Below are 13,899 nucleotides of genomic sequence, written 5' to 3'. Positions count from 1 at the left end.
TGTCCAGTGTGTGTGTGTGTGTTCATGTGTCTAGTATGTGTGTGTGTGTGTGTCCAGTGTGTTTGAGTCCAGTGTGTGAGTGTGCGAGTCCAGTGTGTGAGTGTGCGAGTCCAGTGTGTGAGTGTGCGAGTCCAGTGTGTGTGTGCGAGTGTGTGTGTGTGTGTCAGTGTGTGTGTGTTTCCAGTGTGTGTGTGTCCAGTGTGTGTATCAGGTTATTATTTCAGGGACACTGAGGAGTCAACATCATAAACCCTAAACCCTGGATAGAGGGGCTCAGTGAATGTGGAGGTGAATGTGTACAGGTGGGTCTGTGTGTCAGAGGAGGCTCTATAGAAGGACAGATTGCCGGCTGGCCAGTCCAGGTACACTCCTACTCTGTGGGGGCTGGAGGAGGGGACGTCTATGATAGTGACATTATTATTGTGCCTGGCTCTGTAACTGTTGTCAGAGAAGGACAGACTCCAGGACTTGTCATTGACTCCAAGACAACTGTCATAACCCCTTCCTCTCCTGCTGATTCCTTTATATGTCACTCCTATATCAGCCCCTCTCCCACTCCACTCTACCTCCCAGTAACAGCGCTCAGTCAGACCCTCTCTACACAGCACCTGTCCACAGTTCTTAAATCTCTCTGGGTGATCAGGATAAGGCTGCTCCTCTCTCCTACATGTCACCTTTCTGTTCTCCTCAGACAGAGAGATGCGTCTGTTTACTGTGTTTAGGTCCAGGGTGAGATCACAGACATCTGATGGATGAAACCAGACACAATATTAGAAATCATCATCATTCACATTAGAATGTTAACTCACTTTTCACTAATTCATTTAATGTAGATGTTTCTAGGTATCAAAAGGAGAAGTTAAGGTAACTTGAGACTTGTTGAATGATCATATGTTATACTGTATGGTAATATAAAACACACTTATTCCCATTAATTACACACACACACACACACACACACACACACACACACACACACACACACACACACACACACACACACACACACACACACATTGTCAAAGCAACTCTTGTAAACGTTGGTGTCCCTGATTTCTGCTTCTGTAGAACTACAGCTGATATTTAGTATGACCAAGTCAGTAATGATGGTGGTCTTTGACTTTGACTTAACTTGAATTAAGACTTATTCTTAGTCATATTCTTCACAGCAGTCAACACTCACATTTTCTAAGTCCAGGTTTCATTGTGTTCTCTCCACCATGTTCCACACTGTAGCGGTAAGCAGAAGAACAGACAGTCATTGAGGGATACACCTGTGTGTGTCCAGTGTGTGTGTGTGTGTGTGTGTGTGTGTGTGTGTGTGTGTGTGTGTGTGTGTCTGCAGTGTGTGTCCAGTGTGTGTGTGTGTGTGTGTGTCTCCAGTGTGTGTGTCTAGTGTGTCCAGTGTGCGTTCATTGTTTGTGTGTGTCCATTGTGTGTGTCTGTGTGTCCATCGTGTGTGTGTGTCCATTGTGTGTATCCCCAGTGTGTGTGTGTGTGTCCAGTCTGTCCAGTGTGTGTCCAGTGTTTGTCCAGTGTGTGTGTGTGTGTGTGTGTGTGTGTGTGTGTGTGTGTGTGTGTGTGTGTTTGTGTGTGTGTGTGTGTGTGTGTGTGTCACACACTGGACACGGACACACACAAACTGGACATAGACACACACACACACATACTGGACACACACACACACTGGACACACACACACACTGGACACACACACAGCCAGCATATAACTTTGTGATGGTAAGAATGTTTGTCTTAACTAGCCTGATAAGTCAAACATGTCTGATATGAACATTGACATAAACCCTCTACATACTTGAGATTCTCCAGTCTGCAGTGTGGATCCTCCAGTCCAGCAGAGAGCAGTCTGACTCCTGAGTCTCCTGGGTGATTGTAGCTCAGGTCCAGCTCTCTCAGGTGTGAGGGGTTTGACCTCAGAGCTGAGACCAGAGAAGCACAGCCTTCCTCTGTGACTAGACAGCCTGACAGCCTGCAAAGAGTCAAATCATATTAAAATCACACTGCTATTCTTTGGTGGTGAAAATAGTGGCATTACTTGCAAATAGAAAAATGTATAGTACGAATATTTGAGTAGACTGACCAGACCAGTTTAAAAAGCAGTATCAGTCAAAAGACAGACAGTGAGGTATCAGATTTAGATTGTATTGAGTATACAGTCCACACCATATCTATTTTGACAGAGAAGCTAACATTTCAAAAGTGGCTTTATATTCTAATATTTTAGATTTGAGATCAAATGTTTTATATGAGGTGACAGTCTATAATGTTCCACCGTTTAGAAAAATAAAAACACTATGTATCTAGTCCCCCTATTTGAAGAAGTCATAAGTATTTTGACCAAGTCACTTGTAGTGTGTTAAAGTAGTCAAAAGTGTAATATTTGGTCCCATATTCTTTGAACACAATGACTACATCAAGCCTGTGACTGCCATGATTGAGAAAGATCATGAATGAATCATGAAAAATAATGAGTGAGAGAATTACAGATGATACAACAAAACATACTAACCTCTCACCATTACCAATAACAGAGGTTACAACAAGACATGCTAACCTCTCACCATTTACCTCAAATTAAAAGTGACATTCTGTACTGTCACCTAATATGAAACATTCTATCTCAAATCCAAAATGCTGGAGCACAGCACCAAATTTAAGCTTCACTGTCCAAACACATATGGTGTGGACTATGTGTGTCTGGTAAACACATGTGGATCTGGTGAACAGTTATCACTTGTTGACCAACTACAGGAATACTGACCTCAGAGTCTCCAGTTTACAGTGGGGATTCCCCAGTCCAGCAGAGAGCAGCTTCACTCCTGAATCCTTCAGGTCATTGTTACTCAGATCCAGCTCTCTCAGGTGTGAGGAGTTTGACCTCAGAGCTGAGACCAGAGAAGCACAGCCTTCCTCTGTGACTAGACAGCCTGACAGCCTGCAAAGAGTAAAATCATATTAAAATCACTGCTATTATTTGGTTGTGAAAATAGTGGCAGTATATTATTTCAACATATTCAGATAAATCAGTGTCCTGAAACCTGCCATATCTATTCATAAATTAATGTAGCATTATTAGAAATGACAAAATATCAAAGTATTGCTTGTAGAACAACGTATAGTAAAAATATTTGAATACTGACCAGACCAGTTTAAAAAGCAGTATCAGTCAAAAGACAGACAGTGAGGTATCAGATTTAGATTGTATTGAGTATACAGTCCACACCATATCTATTTTGACAGTGAAGCTAACATTTTAAATGTGGCTCTATACTCCAACATTTTGAATTTCAGATCAAATGTTTCAAATGAGGTGACAGTATATAATGTCACCTTTTATTTGAGGGTGTTTTAATACATATCTGTTTCACTATTTAGAAAAATAAAAGCACTTTATGTATCTAGTCCCCCTATTTGAAGAAGTCATAAGTATTCTGACTAATTAACTTATCGTGTATTAAAATAGTCAAAAGTTTAGTATTTGGTCTGATATTCTTTGAACACAATGATTAGGAAAGATCATGAATGAATCATGAATAATAATGAGTGAGAGAGTTACAGAGACTACAACAAAACATGCTAACCTCTCACCATTACCAATAACAGAGGATACAACAAAACATGCTAACCTCTCACCATTACCAATAACAGAGGATACGACAAAACATGCTAACCTCTCACCATTACCAATAACAGAGGATACGACAAAACATGCTAACCTCTCACCATTACCAATAACAGAGGCTACAACAAAACATGCTAACCTCTCACCATTACCAATAACAGAGGATACAACAAAACATGCTAACCTCTCACCATTACCAATAACAGAGGCTACAACAAAACATGCTAACCTCTCACCATTACCAATAACAGAGGTTACAACAAAACATGCTAACCTCTCACCATTACCAATAACAGAGACTACAACAAAACATGCTAATCTCTCACCATTACCAATAACAGAGGCTACAACAAAACATGCTAACCTCTCACCATTACCAATAACAGAGGCTACAACAAAACATGCTAACCTCTCACCATTACCAATAACAGAGGCTACAACAAAACATGCTAACCTCTCACCATTACCAATAACAGAGGTTACAACAAAACATGCTAACCTCTCACCATTACCAATAACAGAGACTACAACAAAACATGCTAATCTCTCACCATTACCAATAACAGAGGCTACAACAAAACATGCTAACCTCTCACCATTACCAATAACAGAGGCTACAACAAAACATGCTAACCTCTCACCATTACCAATAACAGAGGCTACAACAAAATATGCTAACCTCTCACCATTACCAATAACAGAGGCTACAACAAAACATGCTAACCTCTCACCATTACCAATAATAGAGGCTACAACAAAACATGCTAACCTCTCACCATTACCAATAACAGAGGTTACAACAAAACATGCTAACCTCTCACCATTACCAATAACAGAGGTTACAACAAAACATATTAAACACTCACAATTAACCTCAAATAAAAGGTGACATTCTGTACTGTCACCTAATATGAAACATTATATCTCAAATCCAAAATGCTGGAGCATAGCACCAAATTTAAAACTGTAAGCTCCACTGTCCAAACACATATGGTGTGGACTATGTGTGCCTGGTAAACACATGTGGATCTGGTGAACAGTTATCACTTGTTGACCAACTACAGGAATACTGACCTCAGAATCACCAGTTTACAGTGGGGATTCCCCAGTCCAGCAGAGAGCAGCTTCACTCCTGAATCCTTCAGGTCATTGTTACTCAGATCCAGCTCTCTCAGGTGTGAGGGGTTTGACTCCAGAGCTGAGACCAGAGAAGCACAGCCTTCCTCTGTGACTAGACAGCCTGACAGCCTGCAAAGAGTCAAATCATATTAAAACCACACTGATATTATTTTGTGCTGAAAATAGTGGCAGTATATTTTTTCAACATATTCAGATATATCACTGTCCTGAAACCTTCCATATCTATTCATAATTTAATGTAGCATTATTAGAAATGATAAATTATCAAAGTATTGTCTGCAGAAAGAAAAATGTATAGTACAAATATTTGAGTAGACTGATCAGACCAGTTTAACAAGCTGTATCAGTCAAAAGACAGACAGTGAGGTATCAGATTTAGATTTTATTGAGTATACAGTCCACACCATATCTATTTTGACAGTGAAGCTAACATTTTCAATGTGGCTCTATAGTCCAACATTTCAGATCAAATGTTTCATATGAGGTGACAGTATATAATGTCACCTTTTTTTGGGGGTATTTTCATACATATCTGCTTCACTGTTTAGAAATGAAAGCACTTTGTGTATCTCATCCCCCCCATTTGAAGAAGTCATAAGTATTCTGACCAATTGACTTATAGTGTATTAAAGTAGTCAAAAGTTTAATATTTGGTTGTAAACTCATTGGTTGCATTTGCAGTTTGTTTTGGTTGTGTTTTGGTTGTGTTTTGTCCAATAGTAACTGAATGGTGGATGATGACTGGAGTCATTTTGTTTCTAAGTGATTAGATAACATGTTTCTAAACACTACTAAATTAATCCTGATGATGCCATGATTAAGAAATACTATTAATTAATCATGAAGAATAATGAGAGAGAAAGTTACAGAGGCTACAACAAAACATGCTAACCTCTCACCATTACCAATAACAGAGGCTACAACAAAACATGCTAACCTCTCACCATTACCAATAACAGAGACTACAACAAAACATACTAACCTCTCACCATTACCAATAACAGAGGATACAACAAAACATGCTAACCTCTCACCATTACCAATAACAGAGGCTACAACAAAACATGCTAACCTCTCACCATTACCAATAACAGAGGCTACAACAAAACATGCTAACCTCTCACCATTACCAATAACAGAGACTACAACAAAACATGCTAACCTCTCACCATTACCAATAACAGAGCCTACAACGAAACATGCTAACCTCTCACCATTACCAATAACAGAGGCTACAACAAAACATGCTAACCTCTCACCATTACCAATAACAGAGGTTACAACAAAACATGCTAACCTCTCACCATTACCAATAACAGAGGCTACAACGAAACACGCTAACCTCTCACCATTACCAATAACAGAGGCTACAACAAAACATGCTAACCTCTCACCATTACCAATAACAGAGGTTACAACAAAACATGCTAACCTCTCACCATTACCAATAACAGAGGCTACAACAAAACATACTAACCTCTCACCATTACCAATAACAGAGGCTACAACAAAACATGCTAACCTCTCACCATTACCAATAACAGAGACGACAACAAAACATGCTAACCTCTCACAATTACCAATAACAGAGTCTACAACAAAACATGCTAACCTCTCACCATTAACAATAACAGAGACTACAACAAAACATACTAACCTCTCACCATTACCAATAACAGAGGCTACAACAAAACATGCTAACCTCTCACCATTAACAATAACAGAGTCTACAACAAAACATGCTAACCTCTCATTAATAACAGAGGCTACAACAAAACATGCTAACCTCTCACCATTACCAATAACAGAGGCTACAACAAAACATGCTAACCTCTCACCATTACCAATAACAGAGACTACAACAAAACATGCTAATCTCTCACCATTACCAATAACAGAGGCTACAACAAAACATGCTAACCTCTCACCATTACCAATAACAGAGGCTACAACAAACCATGCTAACCTCTCACCATTACCAATAACAGAGGCTACAACAAAACATGCTAACCTCTCACCATTACCAATAACAGAGGCTACAACAAAACATGCTAACCTCTCACCATTAACAATAACAGAGGCTACAACAAAACATACTAACCTCTCACCATTACCAATAACAGAGGCTACAACAAAACATGCTAACCTCTCACCATTAACAATAACAGAGGCTACAACAAAACATGCTAACCTCTCACCATTACCAATAACAGAGGCTTCAACAAAACATGCTAACCTCTCACCATTACCAATAACAGAGACTACAACAAAACATGCTAACCTCTCACCATTAACAATAACAGAGGCTACAACAAAACATGCTAACCTCTCACCATTACCAATAACAGAGACTACAACAAAACATGCTAACCTCTCACCATTACCAATAACAGAGGGAGTCTGATCTTTGTACCTCTGTAACTTTCTCATTCATCATCATTCACGATTCATTCATTATTATTCATAATCTTGGTAGCATCCACATGAATGTAGAAGTGTTCAGAAACATCTTATATTCTTACTGACAATACAAGTGAAGTGACTCCAAAATGACAGGACATTATTCACCCTTCAGTTTCTATTAGGAAAAATATAATCCAAAACACAACCAAGACAAACTGCAAATGAATTTAACCAGTTAGCAGAATCACAAGCTTGATGTAATCACTGCAGGTCATGGAATATGGGACCAAATACTAAACTTATGACTACTTTAATACAATATAAGTGAATTTGTCCAAATAATTAAGACTTCTTCAAATGGGAGAACTGCAGTGCCTTGCAAAAGTATTCATCCCCCTTGGCGGTTTTCCTATTTTGTTACATTACAACATGTAATTTAAATAGATTTTAGTTCGATTTCATGTAATGGACAAACACAAAATAGTCCAAATTGGTCAAGAGAAATGAAATAAATAACTTGTTTAATTTTTTTAAATAGAATTTAAAACAGAAAAGTGGTGCTTGCATATGTATTCACCCCCTTTGCTGTGAAGCCCCTAAATAATATCTGGTGCAACCAATTACCTTCAGAAGTCACATAATTATTTAAATAAAGTCCACCTGTGCGCAATCTAAGTGTCACATGATCTCAGTATATATACACCTGTTCTGAAAGGCCCCAGAGTCTGCAACACCATTAAGCAAGGGGCACCATGAAGACCAAGGAGCTCTCCAAACAGGTCAGGGACAAAGTTGTGGAGAAGTACATATCAGGTTTGGGTTATAAAAAAATATCATAAACTTTGAACATCCCACAGAGCACCATTAAATCCATTATTAAAAAATGGAAAGAATATGGCACCACAACAAACCTGCCAAAAGAGGGCCGCCCACCAAAACTCACGGACCAGGCAAGGAGAGCATTAATCAGAGTAGAGGTCGGCCGATTATGATTTTTCAACGCCGATATCGATACTGATTATTGGTGGACCAAAAAAACCGATACCGATTAATCGGCCGATTTCTTTAAATGTATTTATTTGTAATAATGACAATTACAACAATACTGAATGAACACTTTTTTAAACTTAATATAATACATCAATACTATCAATTTAGCCTCAAATAAATAATGAAACATGTTCAATTTGGTTCAAATAATGCAAAAACAAAGTGTTGGAGAATAAATTAAAAGTGCAATATGTGCCATGTTAAAAAGCTAACGTTTAAGTTCCTTGCTCAGAACATGAGAACATATGAAAGCTGGTGGTTTCTTTTAACATGAGTCTTCAATTTTCCCAGGTAAGAAGTTTTAGGTTGTAGTTATTATAGGAATTATAGGACTATTTCTCTCTATACGTGTGTACTTCATATACCTTTGACTATTGGATGTTCTTATAGGCACTTTAGTATTGCCAGTGTAACAGTATAGCTTCCGTCCTTCTCCTCGCTCCTACCTGGGCTCGAACCAGGAACACATCGACAACAGCCACCATCGAAGCAGCGTTACCCATGTAGAACAAGGGGAACAACCACTCCCAAGTCTCAGAGCGAGTGGCGCTTGAAACGCTATTAGCGCGCACCACGCTAACTAGCTAGCCATTTCACATCGGTTACACCAGCCTAATCATGGGAGTTGATAGGTTTGAAGTCATAAACAGCGCAATACTTGAAGAATTGCGAAGAGCTGCTGGCAAACCCACGAAGGTGCTGTTTGAATGAATGCTTATGAGCCTGCTGCTGTCTACCATCGCTCAGTCAGACTGCTCTATCAAATATCAAATCATAGACTTAATTATAACATAATAACACACAGAAATACAAGCCTTTGGTCATTAATCTGGTCGAATCCGGAAACTATCATTTCGAAACGAAGCATTTATTATTTCAGTGAAATATGGAACCGTTCCGTATTTTATCTAACGGGTGGCATCCCTAAGTCTAAATATTCCTGTTACATTGCACAACCTTCAATGTTATGTCATAATTATGTACAATTCTGGCAAATTAATTATGGCCTTTGTTAGGAATAAATGGACTTCACACAGTTCGCAATGAGCCAGGCGGCCCAAACTGCTGTATATACCCTGACTGCTTGCACGGAACGCTAGAGAAGTGACACAACTTCCCTAGTTATAAGAAATTCATGTTAGCAGGCAATATTAACTAAATATGCAGGTGTAAAAATATATACTTGTGTATTGATTTTAAAGAAAGGCATTGATGTTTATGGTTAGGTACATTGGTGCAACGACAGTGCTTTTTTCGCAAATGCGCTTGTTAAATCATCACCCGTTTGTCGAAGTAGGCTGTGATTCGATGAGAAATTAACAGGCACCGCATCGATTATATGCAACGCAGGACACGTTAGATAAACTAGTAATATCATCAACCATGTGTAGTTAACTAGTGATTATGTTAAGATTGATCATTTTTTATAAGATAAGTTTAATGCTAGCTAGCAACTTACCTTGGCTTCTTGCTGCCCTCGCATAACAGGTAGTCAGCCTGCCACACAGGCTCCTCGTGGAGTGCAATGTAAGACAGGTGGTTAGAGCGTTGGACTAGTAACTGGAAGGTTGCAAAAACGAATCCCCGAAGTGACAAGGTAAAAATATGTTGTTCTGCCCCTGAACAAGGCAGTTAACCCCCGTTCCTAGGCCATCATTGAAAATAAGAATGTGTTCTTAAATCTGACTTGCCTAGTTAAATAAAGGTGTAAAAAAAATGCTTTTTTAATGATAATAATAAATAAATAAAATATTCGGCAAATCGGTGGCCAAAAACAAATTCCGATTAATCGGTCGACCTCTAAATCAGAGAGGCAAAGATAACCCTGAAGGAGCTGCAAAGCTCCACAGCGGAGATTGGAGAATCTGTCCATAGGACCACTTTAAGCCGTACTGTACACAGAGCTGGGCATTCCGGAAGAGTGGCCAGAAAAAAAGCCATTGCGTAAAGAAAAAAATAAGCAAACACGTTTGGTGTTCGCCAAAAGGCATGTGGGAGACTCCCCGAACATATGGAAGAAGATACTCTGGTCAGATGAGACTAAAATTCAGCTTTTTGGCCATCAAGGAAAACGCTATGTCTGGCACAAACCCAACACCTCTCATCACCCCGAGAATACCATCCCCACAGTGAAGCATGGTGGTGGCAGCATCATGCTGTGGGGAAGTTTTTCATCGGCAGGGACTGGGAAACTGGTCAGAATTGAAAGAATGATGGATGGCGCTAAATACAGGGAAACCCTTGAGGGAAACCTGTTTCAGTCTTCCAGAGATTTAGAGACTGCTAAAGCTACACTCGAGTGGATTAAGGGGAAAAATGTAAATGTCTTGGAATGGCCTAGAATCTGTGGTATGACTTAAAGATTGCTGTACACCAGCGGAACCCATCCAACTCGAAGGAGCTGGAGCAGTTTTGCTTTGAAAAATGGTCAAAAATCCCAGTGGCTAGATATATGCCAAGTTTATAGAGATTGTAATTGCTGCAAAAGGTGGTTCTACAAAGTATTGACTTTGGGGGAGTGAATAGTTATGCACTCTCAAGTTTTATTTTATTTTTTATTTCTTGTTTCATTCACAATAAAAAATATTTTGCATCTTCAAAGTGGTAGGCATGTTGTGTACATCAAATGATACAACCCCCCCAAAATCTATTTTAATTCCAGGTTGTAAGAAAACAAAAAGGAAAAATGCCAAGGGGGGTAAATACTTTTGCAAGCCACTGTACATATACAAAGTGCTTTCATTTCTAAATGGTAAAACATATATGAATACTCTCAAATAAAAGGTGACATTCTTTACTGTCACCTAATACGAAACATTCTATCCCAAATCCAAAATGCTGGAGCATAACACCAAATTTAAAACTGTAAGCTTCACTGTCCAAACACATATGGTGTGGACTAAGTGTGCCTGGTAAACACATGTAGATCTGGTGAACAGTTATCACTTGTTGACCAACTACAGGAATACTGACCTCAGAGTCTCCAGTTTACAGTGGGGATTCCCCAGTCCAGCAGAGAGCAGCTCCACTCCTGAATCCTTCAGGTCATTGTTACTCAGATCCAGCTCTCTCAGGTATGAGGGGTTTGACCTCAGAGCTGAGACCAGAGAAGCACAGCCTTCCTCTGTCACTCCACAGCCTGACAGCCTGACAAAGAGATCATCATGACTTCACAAACACATTGTTAATTTAACGAGTAGTGTAGAAGGATAATGGCAGATGCATTTGGTCTATTCTCTCAAACAACATATACATTCATCTTCCGTCTCCTAGAACTGTATAGTCATTTTGTTATACTAATGTAAACATCAATGCATTTATTCAATATTTTTTTCAATATAAAATGATATACATATTATAATACATATTTTTCTCTAAACTGGATAATGCTTCCTGATGATTCGTTCTTATATGTCATTTCATTTACTCACAGAACAGCTCTGGAGGCTTTGACCACTGGCAGCAACCTCAGTAGACCTTCCTCTGATCTGGAGTATTTCTTCAGGTCAAACACATCCAGCTCCTTTTCTGAAGTCAGCAACACAAAGACCAGAGCTGACCACTCTGCAGGTGACAGTTCGTCTTCTGAAAGACTTCCTGATCTCAGGTAGCTTTGGATCTCCTCCACTAGAGAATGGTCATTCAGTTCATTCAGACAGTGGAACAGATTGATACTCCTCTCTGGAAAGGGATTCTCCCCGATCTTCTCCTTGATGTACTTGACTGTTTCTTCGTGGCTCTGTGAGCTGCTTCTTGTCTTTGTCAGTAGACCTCGTAAGTGCTTCTGATTGGACTCCAGTGAGAGGCCCAGAAGGAAGCGGAGGAAAAGGTCCAGGTTTCCTGTCTCACTTTGTAAGGCTTTATCCACAGCACTCTTATAGAAAGTAACATCAGGCTTGTCATTTGTTTGCAGTTTGTCAATTAGATTTTCATTGCTGTTGATGAATGAGAGGAACACATATACAGCAGCCAGAAACTCCTGAATGCTCAAATGCACGAAGCAGTACACCTTGTTCTGGTACAGCCCACATTCCTCTTTAAAGAGCTGTGTGCACAATCCTGAGTACACTGAGGCTTCATTGACATCAATGCCAGCCTCTTTCAGGTCTTCTTCATAGAAAATCAGATTGCCCTTCACAAGCTGTTGAAAAGCCAGTTTTCCCAGTGACAGAAAGCACTCTTTATTCCAGTGTGGACCTGTCTCTTCTTTCCCAAGATACTTTTCATTCTTCTGTTTGGTATGAAACACCACAAGGTGTATGTACATCTCAGTCAGAGTCTTGGGCATCTCTTCTCTCTTATTTTTCAGCATGTGTTCAAGGACTGTTGCAGAAATCCAACAGAAGACTGGAATGTGGCACATGATGTGGAGGCTCCTTGATGTCTTTATGTGTGAGATGATTCTGCTGGCCAGGTCCTCATCACTGAATCTCTTCCTGAAGTACTCCTCCTTCTGTGGGTCATTGAACCCGCGTACCTCTGTCACCTGGTCAACACACACTGAAGGAATCTTATTGGCTGCTGCAGGTCGGGTAGTTATCCAGATGAGAGCAGAGGGAAGCAGATTTCCCTTGATGAGATTTGTCAGCAGAACATCTACTGAGGTTGACTTTGTGACGTCCCAACAGATCTTGTTCTTCTGGAAGTCTAAGGGCAGTCGGCACTCATCCAGACCATCAAAGATGAACAGAACTTTGTACTTGTTGTAGATGGAGATTCCTGATTGCTTGGTTTCCATTGAGAAGTGATTGAGAAGTTCAATGAAAGTGTGTTTGTCCTCTTTCATCAAATTCAGCTCCCGAAAAGGGAATGAAAACACAAATTGGACATCCTGATTTGCTTTTCCTTCAGCCCAGTCCAGAATGAACTTCTGCACAGATACTGTTTTTCCAATGCCAGCGACTCCCTTTGTCAGCACAGTTCTGATAAGTTTGTCTTGTCCAGTTAAGGGTTTGAAGATGTCGTTACATTTGATTGCAGTCTCTGGTCTTGCTTGTTTCCTGGTTGTTGTCTCAATCTGTCTCAGCTCATGTTCATTATTGACCTCTCCTGTTCCACCCTCTGTGATGTAGAGCTCTGTGTAGATCTTATTGAGAAGTGTTGGGTTTCCTTGTTTAGCGATCCCCTCAAATACACATTGAAACTTCTTCTTTAGATTAGATTTGAGTTCACGTTGGCAAATCACAGCAAGTTCATCTGAATCTAGAAATAACACAGAGGATATTAATATTACGTCTGTTTTAATGCCTACAGTGTTGTAGGACTGTTCTAACGTTTTTAATTATAATAATTTCTTCACTTAACTGACTGTATAAATGTGTAAATGTTTTCATAATGCATTACAGACTGGTGTGACATATTTATATTATTATTGGTATTATTGATGGTATTATTAATGTTTTCTCTCTCTCGCTCTAAATTGATCAACACAACACATCCCTGCTGCTACTTGATGAGGTCACTAGGTGTTGTGACCTCAGGCTGCTACAATATCATTGAGTTACACAGCTACTTTAGCTGTACTTTAGCTACAGCTTTTAGATGTTATAAAACAGCATTCAACATGAGGCAGACAGATCTTACTTTTCTCCAGTGTGTCAGCAAGCTCCTTCTGGTTCATTTTCCTCAGGACGTGCAGTGTGATCTTCAGAGCCCCCTCTCTG

At 39.6% G+C, this 13,899-nt stretch overlaps 1 protein-coding gene across 1 annotated transcript; it reads right to left on the bottom strand.

Moving 5' to 3' along the window:
• Positions 1-252: 252 nt before the first annotated feature.
• Positions 253-12,638, bottom strand: LOC115170524 (NACHT, LRR and PYD domains-containing protein 12-like; the record flags this gene model as incomplete). Its single annotated transcript, XM_029726739.1, has 8 exons — positions 253-259; positions 301-745; positions 1,184-1,230; positions 1,817-1,990; positions 2,783-2,956; positions 4,718-4,891; positions 11,210-11,382; positions 11,691-12,638. Coding segments are annotated over 8 exons (2,142 nt in total), but the record flags the coding sequence as incomplete, so codon positions are not given.
• Positions 12,639-13,899: the final 1,261 nt, after the last annotated feature.

The sequence above is a fragment of the Salmo trutta genome, chromosome 32 (assembly GCF_901001165.1).
Source record: "Salmo trutta chromosome 32, fSalTru1.1, whole genome shotgun sequence".
Classification (NCBI taxonomy): domain Eukaryota; kingdom Metazoa; phylum Chordata; class Actinopteri; order Salmoniformes; family Salmonidae; genus Salmo; species Salmo trutta.
The sequence above is the reverse complement of the archived record's forward strand: the minus strand, read 5'-3'. Positions and strand labels throughout refer to the sequence as shown.